The sequence below is a fragment of the Corvus hawaiiensis genome, chromosome 3, assembly GCF_020740725.1.
Source record: "Corvus hawaiiensis isolate bCorHaw1 chromosome 3, bCorHaw1.pri.cur, whole genome shotgun sequence".
NCBI lineage: Eukaryota > Metazoa > Chordata > Aves > Passeriformes > Corvidae > Corvus > Corvus hawaiiensis.
This window is the reverse complement of record NC_063215.1, coordinates 119,749,977-119,766,229: the sequence shown is the minus strand read 5'-3', so window position 1 is coordinate 119,766,229 and position 16,253 is coordinate 119,749,977. Positions and strand designations below refer to the sequence as shown.

The window sequence follows — 16,253 nt, the reverse complement described above, 5'->3', positions numbered from 1 at the left end:
CAATTCTAGCACTGTAGGGTATTTACAGTATTACTAAGTTACAAATTATCCGTGTTCTTATGAAGGCCCGATGAGTGATTAACATTTTAATTAGAATTAGAGCACCAACTTCAACAGCTAACAAAGAACACGTGTGTTCTTGTTTGCTCCACAATGTCACTGCATTCTGCACGTGATAAAATAAGGGATAACAGGAATTTTCCATCGTCTGGGATAATTTTTTATAAAATTTAAATATATAAGCCCAACCTGGACTGTACTGTGAAACTGAGTGAGAGAGGCGTTGTAACAATTGGGGATCTCCGGAGGGCACAGGGCCAGTGCAACGCGGCTTCTCAGGGCCGTGTCCCTCATATTCCGGCTATCCCCAAGCACGGGGAAGCCGCAGCCTGGTTGAACCTCCTGTTCCCGTGCTCCATTACCCTCAGCGCTGGTGACTACCAAGCACCGTAGTTACTAACTCCTTCTCTTTCCAGTGCTGTGGAGGACCCGCGCGCCAGGCGGCCGGGGATGCTGCGGGCTGCTGCCAGCCGAACTCCCACCGCTCCCCACCCGCTCCTCCCGCGCCAGGTACACCCGCCGGCCCCATTCCACAGGCCTGCTTCCCACCGTGCCGCGATTCCCGGGAATGCCGTGAGGGCGGATCCCGGCCCGCAGGTCCCGCCCCGTGACGCCGGTTGCCATAGCGGCCGCGGCGCCGGCCATGGCGGCCGAGGAGGAGGACGACGTGGAGTGGGTGGTGGACACCATCGCCGGCTTCCTGCGGGGGCCCGCCTGGTCCATCCCCATCCTGGAGTTCATGGAGCACAACTGCGAGGGTGAGCAGGGACGCTGGGCAGGGCAGGGTGGGCCCCCCGAGCCCACCGCCGGGCGCCTGTCCCGTGTGCGGGGCGTCCCTCCGGCCCCCGGGGTTGTGCAGGAGCGCGCACTCGGCCCCTCCGGCCGCGCTCCCGCCGGGCGCTCCCCGGGGCCGCGGTGTTCCCTGCGCGAGCCGTGCGTCAGGACGTGCCATTTGTATCCATTAGCTCGTCCTGGGATTATGGCATGATCTTACCGCTGACACCGAGCGAGCGCTGCACCCTGCGGCGCCTCGGACCCCGGCACGGCCTGCAAAGCTCTCCCAGAGGCAGGAGTTTTCCTTAGGAAACTGGGCAGGGCAACCGAAAGCGCCATCCGGTCCGTGGGACAGAGGAGGAGAAGGCCCAAAGTTAAATTCCTGCAATTATCAGGAATGGTGTCCATTAAGAGGTGAAAACCCCTAAGTTTTAGGACCTCGCAAAAAATGATGGTCAGCACTGTCAGTGGTTACCGGGGATGTTTTGTAGGTGATCCTGTGTGTGAGTTTAGGTCGGAAGTAACTCCAGTTAAAACTTCCACTTCTTCCTTCCTATTCTTGAGACAATCAAGGCATAATTTGGGACATATAGTAGCCTGGGTAAAGTAGAAGTACCGGCAGTGAGGGGGGCTGGGATTGCCCTGTAGCCAGGGGAGGGAGACCTGTGCAGGTTTGTGTCTGCAAAGAGGGAAGGAGGAAATAGACTTTCTGATGTAGAGATTTGGCTAAATTATTTCTGCTGCTTACAATTTCTGCTGCCAAAAACCACCTGGATCCTTCTGGTAGCACAGTAATGACAATTTGGGCAGGTCTGAAAGCAGTGCCTAAGCCCTTTGGAAAAAAAAGGCAGCTTTTGTTCGTGATTCTTGAAAAAAAATTGCTTCTCAGTTTCTCCCTGAATCATTTCTGCTGCCCCAAACTTTGCATGAGGCACGATTGTTGTGAGTCCGTACGCCTTTCCCTCTTAAAACTGGGAAAAGAGGAAGGGAAAGCTCCTAGAGCCTTCACAGCTAGGAAGAGTTAGAGAAACCTAGACTGGAAGTTTTCTCCTGGAAAGTCTTCCTAAACTTGGGGTGGGCCAAACATTCTGGTTATCATGCAAAGGGTCTAGGTTTAGGTATCGAGGGAATTGATTTATCCCTCTCAGGAGCAATGATCCCTTCTCCTCAGAAGGTTGAGGGGAATTTACTGGCAGTAAGAAGATTTGTGGAACCGCTGTAAATTTCCACATAATGTGAGGCAGGCTCTCATGATGGTCACTTCCTGCTGTGCTGATTCCATTGCTGGGTTTGTACTGATACACTTTGTCAGGACAGAGTCTTCGGCATTTCCCCAAACATTTAATCTTTGGGCTGGACAAGCAAATCAGCAACAGTCTGAGTAACTGACAATAAGTTGTGATTCCTTGAAAATACAATTTGGATTTTGGTAATCGGTATGTAAGGACTTTAGAACTGTAGTTACTTAGGCCAAGTCCTTGCACTTCAACTTGTAAACTTACTGTAATGGTTTTCTATCTGTTAGTAAGCGTTTGCTTTCTCTCTCTCCCTCCTTCTGAGAACGTGATTAATTTTTTATAGATTGATTAATTTCCTTTTACATCAAACTGAAATTAACACATTGATGGGTGTGTATCATCCCATTTGAGGGGTGCTAGCCAAGATTTTCAGTTTTAATAGGAAAATAATGAGTGTCTCCCAGGACATCTGTGTCCCCTGGCTTGTCTTGATACCGTGGTTCTTCAGATCTTCATTCCTGTTGGACGACCAAAGACTGTGCCAAAACCTTAAGGAATAATGACTGTGTGATTCAGGAGCCCTGACTCAAGAAAATCCAAGGCCTCTGTTCCAAGTACTTCTTAAAGCCACTTAGCTGGGAGGAGATGCTGACTGCAGCTTGCTTTCCTTGGCACTGAACCTCATCCCGTTGTGTCCCGAGCCCGGGGACAGAGCACGGTGTGTGCCGGCTTCCTGCTCTGCTCTGCAGCCGTGGGAGGAGGAAGAGGAACATCCCCTTGGCAGTGCCAGGCCAGCTGTCACTGAAGGGTGACATCCCTGTGTCACCCCTGCTTGGGATCCCCAGGGCAGGAAGGGTGGGAAAAAGGGAACAGAGAAACCAAGGTGAAAGTTGGGGTCTGCAAGAGCTGTGAGGGATCCCCAGCCAGGAGGAGACAACAGAGGCTGTAAAGTGTCTTCACCCTCCTGAGCCTGGTAATACGGTGATTGCCATAGGACTGATGGTTATAATACTTTTCCTACCAGGTGAATTTAATCCTAGGTATTTGTTAACCTTTTAATTTCTTCGTAAAAATTTTTGCCTTGTGCAAAACCCACAAGCAATGTTGGTTTTCCAAATTATGATTAAAGAGCAGATTTTCCTCTGCTTTTGGGGGACCTGAACTGTGTCATTGGATTTCTATCATTGCACTGCTGTGAGGTGTTAGAAAGTGATGCAAGTACCTCCTACTCTAGGAAGTGCCACCTCAGCTCACGCTGCGTCCAGGTTCGGAGTGACGTGGCCTTGGGGCTGTCACAGCTGGGAAAGATATTGGATGCCTTCAAAAAGTCACTCTAAATTTGTATTTACACTGATTCCATGAGCAGCACCACCATCAGAGATGTCACGTACACATGAAGAATAAATCACGCTCATCCACCAATTGAAGCGGAATTCCCATTTTTCAAATGACTTCAAAGGATGTTCCTGGGAAGTGACTTGTCCAAGTGGCTAATCTTGAAGGGGATTGAGGCAGACTTATTTCTAAGCCTCCGCTTTAATTGCCAGGTTTTACATTACCTCTCTTCGTTGTTGGTATGAAAAAAATGTAAATGAACCCCTTCAAACCTTAGTTTTCAGTTTCTCTGATTTTCTGCTTCTTCTACCTATCCTGCAGCATCGAGATCATTTGCTTGAGTAGTTCCAGTCAGGGATTTTAATATGAATTAACATGAATATTATTAATATGGCCTATAGTATAGGAATGTCCATTCTTCCTAAATCAGGAGAGATATAATTAAAATATAATTTAACTGCACCACATTTCCTCTTCGGGTTTATCTGGTTTTATGCAGACAGGGACTCATTTTCCTGCATCACCTTGGCTTCTCACTACATGAATGACATTTTTTAAGAAGTGGTTTAAGTCATTAATAAATAACATCTTCCATGTAAATACATGGAGAGTGCGAAATTTCCTGCTTGATGTGTCATCTGCTACCTTGGAACAACCTTACACAGGTTCATGGGGTAATTATTGTATTAAAACTTACTTTGTAGTGAATGTATCTGCTGAATCCTCAACTTGCTTACAAGTCTATTATGAAGATTTTCCCAATATTAAATTATGCAGCTTTATTACTTTCACTTACCAAAAGCACACACTTAGCCTGAGTGTCTGGAAAAACACAGGACTCTTATAACCATGGCCTATGTTTTCATGTGATTAAATATATTACCCTGTAAAGGTTAATCTTGCTATTTAGGGCATAAATTAATTTGTGGTGGTTTGTACACTGACTGCAAAATGTTTTTTCTTTCCCCCCTCCCCAGTTTTTGATGATGAAGAAGAAAGCAAGTTGTCTTACACAGAAATTTATCAGGAGTACCAAGCTCTGGTGAGCATTATTCACTATTGATGGTAAATTTCTAAGCAAAACAATTTAAAATGTTGAGTATTTAGATGAACTTCTGATCGGGTTATCTTTGTTATTTAGAATTTTTCCAAGTGTTACTTAGAAATCCTGTGAGTTGTAGTTGTCATAGGCATTTTTATGCCTAAAGACCAGGTACACCGAAAAGAAACTGTAACACAGTCATAGCTCTTAGGCTGTTTTACATATTTTTCATTAAAATTAATATATCCACTACCTTCAAGACTGTATTTGTAAGCTTGATAACGTTATTTTCTGTCAAGTTAAAATGACAAACAGCAGGATGCCTGAGAACACTCACAACTGGTATTTTGTCCACTAATGACTCTGGGAAATCTTTTGAATTATTTTTCAATTATCAGGAAAAACTACAGGAGATTTTTGGAGCTTAAATACCTATAAAACAATACATGCAGGTTTCTAACACACTCTTTCTGTAATGAGGCTGGGAAATACATGATATTAAAAACCTTTGATTGAATAAATACAAACCAACATTCATTTCTGCTCTGACCCCTTTCAGGCACAGACTGGCAAAAAGTCTTTTACTTAGATCAAAAACCCATGAGGAATACTAGCCAGGAGTCTGGGGGAAAGGTACACAAGTGAGAATCCTGGAAACTGGAGAAGATACATTAAGGAGTAATCAAATTTAGCAATAAAAATGCTCATTTTGAACAGTTCATGAAAGCAAATGAAGCCTGAGTTCAGAAAAATCAGTTATGCTATTGTAATGATTTTCCTTTGAGTTTAAAAACCACAACAGAAAAGAATAGACAACCATGACAAAAATTCCTATGATTCTCAGGGAAAAACCTTAGAAGGTAAGGCTTGTATTGTTTTACAGGTGGAGAGATTACTAGAGGACTACCTTAAAGAAGTTGGAATTAATGAGGAGAAATTTCAAGAAGCTTTTTCTTCTCCTCTTGCAAAGACTCACACCTCACAGGTATTTGCCTTCATTAAGGAATGTCTGGATTTAATTCTTATCTTTATGCTTTCACTTACACAGCTGGCAGGAGATGAAACTTGGGAAAGCTTTCATGGTGAAACTGTAATTTTCAATTCAGCCGCAGCTGTAAACTTACACTGGGAAACCCAGTTTTGTCATAATATTATAATATTGTCATAATGTTATTGTAGGCATGTTGATCTAAAAACATAACCCACCAAGTTATTTTCCTGACCGTGAGCTCTTCTTGTATATCTGGAAAAATAGACAGATAGGAGAATGAAATGTAATTATTAAAAACATGCTGCTCAGAATTGAAAAATCAAGCTAATTTCAAACAGACTGAGCTGGTTAGGATTTCTGTGGGGGTTTAATTTTGTGCATACCTTTCCTCCCACAGGCCATTCTGCAAACAGTGTTGGCAGCAGAAGATTTTAGACTGTTTAAAAAAATGATGGTACAGAAAAATATTGAAATGCAACTGCAAGCAATTCGAATCATCAAAGAAAGAAATGGTGAGAAGTGGTGAATGTGGGGGTTCACTGCAGGTTTTTAGTGTTCTTTCGATGACTCTTTAAGCCATTCATAAATGAGTGTGGAATGCTGGTTCTGTTCCAGTTCAAGTTACTGGAAAACATCCAGTTGATGTTACTGGGACAGGGATTTCATTACTTAGTCCTTGGCTTGCACTCTCAGTGACAGCTGTCTGTATTTTAAAGTTAACAGATTTTTCAGGTCTGTTTGTCTAAATTTCTCTGTGAAACTTGACTGAGTTTTCTGCTGCAGAATTTTGGTGACAATTCTGAGTTAAAGCAGTTAGAGCAGTTCCTCAAATGTGGCAATATCAATTGGAATTCTGCTCCTTGCATGGCAAGGATGTTCTAGTGTCTGCTGTGCTTACTCTGCAATTCACACTGAAAAATCCATATAAGAAAGCACAAGTTAAGGCCTTCATGATGCTAATACATGCATGAGAAAGAAGATAAGGAGAAAATAATCCACACCCAACTTTGCTGCTCTGGTGATGCTTCTGAAAGGATTTTAATCCCACTCCTTTCTTCCATGTCTTTAGTTTCACTATTTTGTTTTACCTTATTACTGTATGTGTGTTTTTCAGAGAATAATGTTTAAATTTCACCTTTCATATAACAACTAAATTTGGCATGGTTCAGGTGGCCATGACTGAATTGCAGCCTGCAGGAAATGCCACGTCATGGTCAATGCAGAGTTTGGCCTTAACCTTAGATGTCAAAACTTTAATTGCCAGAAATCTTTGCCTTTTTCCTACCAGGATTTAGGATTATTTCCTCTAGGATCTAGGACCTTTGTAGAAACAGTTTCAGAGAAAGAATTACATAGCTTTGGTTTTGTGAATGTGATTTTCTTGTGTTTGGGTTTGGGGTTTTTTAAATTTTCTTCTCTGCCCATTGGAGCTCAAAATCATTTTCTTTAGAATAATGCATAAATCTTGCTGGTTTTTTCCAGGCGTGTTGCCTGAGTGTTTAACAGAGGGTTCTGATGTATTCAGTGAAATTGAACAGGAAGAAATGAAAATACTCAGGGAGGTTCTAAGGTAAGAAATCCATCAGTCCCACTTTGTACATTATTTTAAAATAAAGGTCTGTAGGAACTAATTCTTCCAGCCTTTTCCAGGAAACTGCCTTCATCTTACAGATGACAGGAATATTCTTGTCAACATCCCACCTGAGGGAAAATGGGTGGTGCTGCACAGTGGGTGTGCTCAGGAATATCGAAATAGTGCGTGAGAACTGTTGCTGTGATCTGAGATGCATGAGATCAATACAACTTCTGCAGATTCTCCCCCACTCCCAGTTCACAGACACATAAAGAATAGCAGATGAATCCATCCAGGTTATGTTAGATAGTGCTATTTTCCCTCTGTATTCTGGAAATACCTCCCTTCCTGTCTTTAAATTAGCAAATGAAATAAAGGGATAGATAAGCCCTGGAAATTCTTACACAATTATTTTTGCACAAAGACAGTTGAGGACAGTGGCCTCTTGTGTGTTTATCCCAATTATTTGTTTCTATTAAGACTTAAGTTGTGGAAATATTTTGGATACTGACAAATTCACATTACCTTGTAATTGCTTTGATAGTCCTCAAATATTTAAGCAGTGTTAAATTTCCCTGAAAATCACTAACACTAAAGGAGTTTTGAGTATTTACTCATGTTTCTTGTTGCAGAAAATCTAAGGAAGAATATGAAATAGAGCAAGAGAGAAAGAGGACTGAAGAAGTGAGTATCTTACCTTTGCATGGGAGTTATGGGGATGATTAAGAAATCCCCTGATACTCCTGTCCTGGCTGTGCCTGAATCCCTTCCAGGCCGTGTGTTCCATCAATGCACGTATCCCACAAGAAGCATATTCCCTGCTCAGCACCTGAATCCTGAAATCCTGGTAACGGGTGTCAACCTTTCAGATCCAGAGGGCAGCTGAATTACTAATATTGTCAGGATCAAAGACACTTCCAAGTGTAAGCTGCTTGGAGATGACAGCACTCATAATCCTGCAGGAATTACCTTCAGGATCACTCTATAGACAGTGTCGCTATTCATTAAGCGTTCACAATACAGAACTAATCACCAGGACCCAGAAATCCTCTCCCAGAGAGCATCCCTTGGTGTCCATCAGAGTAAACCACGGAGAAAGGAAACTGAATGTAAATGGGGACTGGCCAAATTGAGGAATCATGGCAATAAACCTCCTCTTGACTGGGAAAACAGGCAGGTTATCCAAATCTCTACAGACCACCAAGAGTATCAATATTCTTGATAAACAAGCCAGACTGCAGAGGCCCCAGTCGAGTTCCCCTGGCCAGAGGAGACGATAGTTAGTGCTCAGTGATATGTTTTTTGTTAAAAGAGTGTTTTAACACAAAACAATTTCATATTTTAATGAATGCTGGGGGCTTCTAACATGAATTATGTAACTCATGAACAGCATAGACCTTTCCTGGGCAGAAATTCTGAGAGATCGGCTGCATTGTCTGTAGTGTAAACAACACAATTTTAACTGGAAGTTCTTTTGGGAGATTCCTTTGTGTGGACAGTTCGGTGCTTGAGGTACAGTGCCAGGAAGTGTAACACTTGGGTTTATTTGTTTTCTAATTCAAGGCACATGCTAAACTCAAAGCTCCAGATGTTACCCACAATTTTCCAGGAGATCCGAGAGAAGCTGTAAAAGTTAAGGAATCCACTGAGGGAGCTGAGGATTCTGAAGAAACTCCAAAATGCCCATTAGGTAATTTTGGGGGGGGAGAGCAATGCTGAGTGGGCAACGTGATGCTGGTGTTAAATCATCCAGGAATCCACTGGTATCAAGATTTTAAGAACTTGACTGGATAAAGCTGTGAGTAAAGTGTGTTTGCACAAGGTGCCCTGCAGGAATGCCTTCCAACATGGGATGTTTTACTATTCCATGATATTTCAACTTCTGTTTTACTATTTTTATCTGATGGATTTCTATTCTTTCTAATTGTTTTCTGTGTCAAATTAGAGGGATCTCATAAATCTACAAAAGAAGACCCAAAACCAGTTTGCCCAGTACAAAAAGGAACTGATAACTTACCTCAGCCCTCTTGTACCAAGGGGAAAGAAGACACTAAGAAAAGGTCTGCTGGGAAAGGTTCAGAGAACACAGTGCAAAAAGCTGGGGTGAAAGGACCTGTAAGTTAAAAACAAATAAGAAAAAAAGCCAAATATAGAACTAGAATGCAAAAAGAGAGATTACATGTAGAATATATATATAAAATAGTATTATATTGAAATACAGATTTTCTGTTATTGTAATCAGGTGGGTTTGGGTTATTTTGGGGGTTTTTTTTAAACCAACATGTAAACACTCTTTCATGTTATTCAGAGTTTAATTAGCAAAAGTTCAGCTCATGATTTCTGGTTTCAGAGTAGAATTCAGCATTCAGTCCTTTGGTAGTTTCTTAGGAGACAGCTCTGACTTGAAGCCTCAACTCGGATTTGTTTTCACCTGGTAATTTTGGAGGCAGATAGGATGTAAATGTGCTTTTCTCACGCAGGACATTGATACAAAAAAAGAAATTGAAATTTTAATTTTTTTCTCCAGAATTTATCAGAAACTGAAAAGCAGCAGCTGAAGCAACGTGAGGATTACCTAAAGAAAAAACGAGACCTGCTGCTGGCTACGAAGAAAGAGTCAAAAAATAATCTACCACCACCACCAAACACTGACCAGAAAGAGGAGGAATCACCTCCCAAAGAGGTGAAGGACTTTCATATAAACCCTCGGGTGGTTTCAGTGCAGGTGTCCATGCTGCTGCTGAATAGTGGGAATGGGTTAAAAACAACAAGGGGAGGGAAGTATTTCCAAATTACTGCTTTTGCAGAAAGTTTTTTTTTGCACTGGAAGTTTCAGTGATGGAGTTGGCATTGGTTTGCTTCAGCATCATCAAATGCTCATGATTAACTTCAGTTTATGAATGGATAAAATGCCAGTTTGCTCTTAGTCTGTGACCTACTGTTTGGGCTCCTTAAATCTCAGGGATTTTCTTTTACTTCTGCAAATGCTTGAAAACTCTCTCAAAAAAGGAAAATACTAGAAGACCTTGAAACCCTCTTACATTACGAAACAATATAGTGATTGTTCTATTTCAAATCCAAAAATCATTACTCTCCTTTACAAAGCAAGTACTTAAGGGCATGTACTTAATCCCAAAGACTTTCTATTGCCTCACATATTTTTCAGAGTTGCTGAGTATTATGCTCAGAAGGTGCCCCAAATTCTGGTGACTGGGGAGCCTTCAGGACAATTGCTCAGTAGGAGCTGAAACTGAGGCTCCCAAAACAAGGATCAGGGCAGTGGGAGAGGGCAGAGTCCATGGTGGAGGCTGGTACCTGCCAGGGAAGCTGCTCATTGCAGTGTTGTTTTCACTCTGTTTTTAGGAAATGTCAGAAGAGAAGCAAAGGCTGCTCCAGAAGAGGAAGATGCTTGCAGAAAAGCTAAAAGAAGAAGTAATTAATAAGCGGTAGTTTTAAGAGGCTCATTGCTGACCCCAAGAACAGAAGGATGTTTTAGAATAAAGTGTCAGTAAGTGAAGGGATTTCCAATCTTACAGTGGGATTTATAGAACTTTCAGACAAGCAGCTCAGTACCTGGTCACTCCCTATTCAAATGACACTGAAACACACCATGAACACTCCTTTTCCAGAGTGCTGGAAACTCCCCCACTTTGTCCCGCAGCGAGGCCGTGCCATCCCTGCAGAGCACAGCCCTGCTCCAGCCCTGAGCCCGCAGAGCAGAGGCAGAGATGGAGAGCTGGGAAAGGAATTCCTGTGGCAACAGCTCTGGGCTCAACGTTTTAACTTCCCCATTTTAACAGTGCAGAACTTGGTTCCTTTCCTTAGCCCCTTATAAACAAATGGCTTTTCCAGCAGCGCAGTGTAATAAAGTCTGACTTCACAAGGAAGTGCACCCTTGACCACCTCGTTTTTGAGAAGCCAATGGACCTCGGGAGCCAAGACATCCACAAATTAACTCCAGGTTACAGCATTTTACAGGCTTTTGGGGCAGTTTCCCAGTTCCCAGGTCCCAGTTTGCAGTAAATGCAACTTTTAAGTAAAAGGAGTTGCTTGAGTTTGAAAGCTGAGGCTGTTGCCAGCAATTCACTGCCAGAGTAGCAGAAATCTTTTAAAGTCCTTTACTCGTTTGGCAGGAGTGGTCACCCTTTGCCCATGGCATGCCACAGCAACTCACAACAAAAGAGACAAACCCACCCCTTCAAGTTTCATGGAATTTTTATTAAAACAACAACTATAAACAATACATGTTACTACACTTACAGAGTCATTTAATTCCTGAGTTTTACAGCTCAGCATTAATAGATTAAAACATCTTTACAGTGTAAAACAAGTGCAGGGAGAACTAGAATACTGCTGTCCTCTGGGAAAGAGAAAAGCAAGGAGCAGCCCTGCAGAGTGGCAGCCACTGGCAGGCTCGGAGCACAGAAACCGGGGCCTACCTGTTCAGCTTCTGGCTTTGTCGGTCCTTTTCTTGCTCATATTTTGTCTTCAGTCCCTTGAACGTCTGAACATATTCAATAGATTCAAGTGCATTATAGAAGTTTTCAACTATGTGTGCAATAAGGGACTTAATATCTTCCTGCAGAAGAACAAAGCAGCGTTTCAGCCTCAAATGGGCACAGGCAGAAGTTCAGAAAGCTTTTGAGTTCACTTTGGAAAGTAACTGATTCCTCATTCAGAGGCAAAACACTGTTGTAAAGAACAAATGTGAAGCAACCAGATTTATCCTTAATAAAAGAGATGAGATCGAGAAATATTTATAAGGCTTCCCACAGAAACAGACAATGGACTCAGCAGTGTCCCAGTGCTGTTTGTGACTTCTTTAACCAGGATGTTGCAATCTTGGAGAGCTGCATTTTGCCTTTGGACCTGAGATGCCGCGGATGTGTCAGAGCTGGAGCTCAACTCACCACTGATGAATTCACACAGCTGAGTTGAGCAGGTTGTACCAGGTGCCGTTATCCAACAGAACACTGATAACTGGTTCAAAGAGGTTTTCCTCTTTGGGATGGTGTAATGGTAATAAAATTCATCTTCCAGGCCAATTATCCTCATAAAGTGAAGAGCCATGTGTATGAAGAATAAACTCAAGAACTGGAGCACGGGCTCCAATCTGCTTCTCATGGAAAGAACTGAAACACCTGCTGTTACCCAGAGGAAGATGCACCCCCAAACCCAGAGCATTAAAATCTCATTCACACTCATTAACACAAATTCCAAGTTCAAGTGTACACTGGAACACCTTCCACACAGTGCACACCAAGCCTGGAAGAAGGAAATCACAACAGCTCCATACTCACACAAGGCCAGAAAGGTGTGTTTTGAATTCATCAAGACCAGTACTCTGCTTAGCCTCTTCTCAACCCCAGGACTCTTCAATAGCACTTTTCCACAGGCACATTCCCAGCGGGCATCACAGGCTGATCCCCAGGACCAGCACTGCCAAATCACTGCCCAACACCACAGGCCTGAAAGGGAAAAGAAGTAAAAATCATCCTTACCTTTTTCACATGTGTTTTCTGAAGCACTGGCCAGAAGTGGTACCGTGAGAACAGGAACACAGGAAATGTAAAAGAAATCCAGGAATGTAAATATTTGTGACTCCTAAGAGGAAAAATCACTTCATTCAACACTGGCACACACATACATGTTGTAAATAACAGGAGAAGTAACAGAAGAAACAGCCTACCAAGAATGTAGACTTTGTATTTTCTTACATCAGCTGTGGCCAGCAGATTCCCTGGATTGAGCACAGTACATCCATTAACTGATCAGGTCCTCCAAATTCAGGATCAGGATAGCAGCATCAGCTCAGTGATGAGAAGCATCCTGCAAAAAAACCCCAAAACTACTCAAAACACAAACCAATTAGCTACAAAGAGTATGAATTCCCTACGTTTATATATTTTTTAAAAAACAAACGTTAAAATGAAATAGAAAAGAGAAATTTTATTTGGCTGGTTTGTTTCCTGGCTGCCCTAAGACTGGTACATTCAACAAACTCCAAACCACTTTTACTCCCACGATCACTCTGCTGGACCTTTTGCATCACAGATTCTTGGACCATGAACGGACAAAGGTCGTCTAGATTTGACAATATAGCTGTGGCTGGCAGCAGATCTAACCTGCAGATGATCCATTCCCTAATAAATAAGAGATTCCTTTTTCAGAATAAGTCAAGTTTGGTGTTTATTATCAAGTAAAGCTGCAAAGAAATGGAGTTAAAAGTTTGGGGAACATTTAATTACAAAGTTTCTATGAGAACCACAGTAATAATGTTACAGAAAAACAACAGAACAGCAACATCTTTTCCCCACTCTTTCCCTCCTTTGGAAAGGACACAAGACTTTCTGTGGATTTAACAGCCCTAATTCAGGCAGGAAACATTCATCTCGTGCTACTTGCCAGAATATCTGAGACACTGATCTTCTGTACCTGTTATCCACAATTTACTCATTTTGTACCAAACGACCAAGTGGACACATGACCTTGTACACAACTTTCTGTGCTCATTTGCATGCAACAGGAATGAGTAACTTCGTTATGGATGTGATTTTCTCTGAGAAAAGAACAACTTCTCAGCCTGACAGAGTAACACAACAGGACACGTTTGGACTGGGCTAGTCCTGGAACAGAATAATAGGATTAAGGCTGATCTAATCACTGAACATCTACAGGACCTTGATGTTTTCCTTGCAGTCAGTGTCCCTTGGTCAGTCCACAGGTTTTTACTGCAGCACAGAAATTCCCTGGAATTTCATGTTTCTGAGGAACAACAGCACTCAAACAGGGAGTGCAATGGTCGGGCAGCAACAGCTGCTTCAACCACAGGAGTGAAAGACATTCCATTTTCCCACTGCTGATTAGGACAGATTAATCTGCTAATGACAGGATTACGGGATCTTTTGGGAGGAACCAGCCAACAGTTCAAGATTATCTAAAAATACTTCTCTGGCCCTGGGCCAGCAACAACCACAACAACAATCCAGCTGCCAGTTTTTACACCCCTTGTCCCAAGGACTGTGCTGCCCACAGGCTCACACAGAGGGAGTAAAAATGCCCAGAGCACCGCAGAGCCAGGGGCAGCCTCTGCATTGGGAATGCTCCAATCAACTCCCACTCCCAGCACAGCAAAACTGACCCAGAGGGCTCAGCAGAGCCAAAACTGCTTCAATGGCTGTGGCTCTTCTACTTGGGTTAAAATCAGCTTTAAGTTTCACTCACCATTACAATTTCAAGGGCTGGAAGAATTCCCAGCTTTGCCAACGTTTTGAAAACTTCATCCCTGTTCTGAGGTAACAGGAGGGAAAAGGCACAGAATTCCTTGAAAACCTTTTGCATAGGAAAAAGTAATTACAGGTGTATTTGGGTCAGAAAACTCTGTGAAAGGATGAAACAGCTACATTCTGTGGCAGAGTTTGTGTGCTGGCTGCTATGGACCTTCCTAGAAAACGGTATTATTCCTTCCTGACTGGTTATTAGGATTGGTTCCTTCCAGCAACAGGACTTCAGAACTGCCTGAGCAGATGTTAAACCCTAGTGCATGCAAAGATTACCAACACATCTCAGTTGCCCAGTTTGTCCCTAGGGAGCTGCTGGAAATCAGAGCTCTCTGGTTCTTTACTTCGCAGCTTTACACTGGGCCGTGTCACAGTCTGGGAAGGTTGTGATGATTCCCACGGGAAAGTGCTGCTTCTTTTAAGGACACACAGGTGCAGCTCCACTGCCTTGCTGCTCCCAGCTTTGCAAGTGTAAAATCTAAACTGCTTCATAATAAAACAACAAAGATGAAAATAGCCCTAAAACATGAGAGTCACTGAGATCTGCTCTGACAGTTGGGGGCTCACACAGCGCTGCCACCTCTTTGTCTCTCCCTGACACCTCCAGCTCCTTTTGCCTTCAGCACATTTGCTTTTCCACTGCACTCCAACAAGCCACTTCCTGAGGCCAGCTGAGAGAAGGACAATTAAAACATTGAGCTCCAGCAGTCCCTTTTTAATAAACACAATCACACAAACTGCCCCAGAACACCAACCACCTGAGTCCCACCATTAAAGTGATTTTTCAAAAGCCTGACATTTAATCATGAAAACAACAACTGGTGCTCTAAGCAGGGGCAGTTTAAGATCTTGCATAGAAAAGCCACAGAAAACAACAAATACTCGCTTACTTTACAAGCAGGCTTAAAAAGGATGCACAAATATATCAAGTCACAGAAGACATTAAAATACCTGGAATAAAAATGGGATGTTTCATGTTACCTGTACCTGGCAGATTTTTTCCCCAGTTTCATCACAGCCAGCTTTTTCTTGAAAGCTCAGTGCTAAATCATAGTTCTCTGCTTCTGACCAAACAATCAGTGTGTCCTGTTTGAGATAAAACCAAGAAAAGAATTGTTTCTGAAACAGGTCTGCACTGCATATTAATCTCTATTCCCTTACCATATATGCCTGTAGAAGACATGTATTAAATCACTTGTTCTGTCGTAAGGGACATCACCTTTCTTTGGAACTATTTTATGAGCACTGCCTTACACAGCATATATTTAAATATACTTCTTTTTCCCCATACCTGAACCACTTACACAGGCAAGAACAGAAAGATGCTTTAGAATAAATCATCAGTAAGTGAAGGGATTTCCAATCTTACAGTGGGATTTATAGAACTTTCAGACAAGCAGCTCAGTACCTGGTCACTCCCTATTCAAATGACACTGAAACACACCATGAACACTCCTTTTCCAGAGTGCTGGAAACTCCCCGACTTTGTCCCGCAGCGAGGCCGTGCCATCCCTGCAGAGCACAGCCCTGCTCCAGCCCTGAGCCCGCAGAGCAGAGGCAGAGATGGAGAGCTGGGAAAGGAATTCCTGTGGCAACAGCTCTGGGCTCAACGTTTTAACTTCCTCATTTTAACAGTGCAGAACTTGGTTCCTTTCCTTAGCCCCTTATAAACAAATGGCTTTTCCAGCAGCGCAGTGTAATAAAGTCTGACTTCACAAGGAAGTGCACCCTTGACCACCTCGTTTTTGAGAAGCCAATGGACCTCGGGAGCCAAGACATCCACAAATTAACTCCAGGTTACAGCATTTTACAGGCTTTTGGGGCAGTTTCCCAGTTCCCAGGTCCCAGTTTGCAGTAAATGCAACTTTTAAGTAAAAGGAGTTGCTTGAGTTTGAAAGCTGAGGCTGTTGCCAGCAATTCACTGCCAGAGTAGCAGAAATCTTTTAAAGTCCTTTACTCG

The 16,253-nt window shown here is 42.8% G+C and overlaps 1 protein-coding gene across 1 annotated transcript; it reads left to right on the top strand.

Moving 5' to 3' along the window:
- The first annotated feature begins 663 nt into the window (after window positions 1-663).
- CFAP36 (cilia and flagella associated protein 36) lies at window positions 664-16,015 on the top strand. The gene is made up of 10 exons (XM_048298338.1): window positions 664-818; window positions 4,385-4,449; window positions 5,333-5,434; window positions 5,838-5,952; window positions 6,923-7,010; window positions 7,646-7,697; window positions 8,577-8,703; window positions 8,959-9,128; window positions 9,541-9,696; window positions 10,377-16,015. Exons 1-10 carry the CDS (start codon window positions 704-706, stop codon window positions 10,461-10,463), a joined length of 1,077 nt encoding a protein of 358 aa, XP_048154295.1. The 5' UTR covers window positions 664-703; the 3' UTR covers window positions 10,464-16,015.
- The last annotated feature ends 238 nt before the right edge of the window (window positions 16,016-16,253 follow it).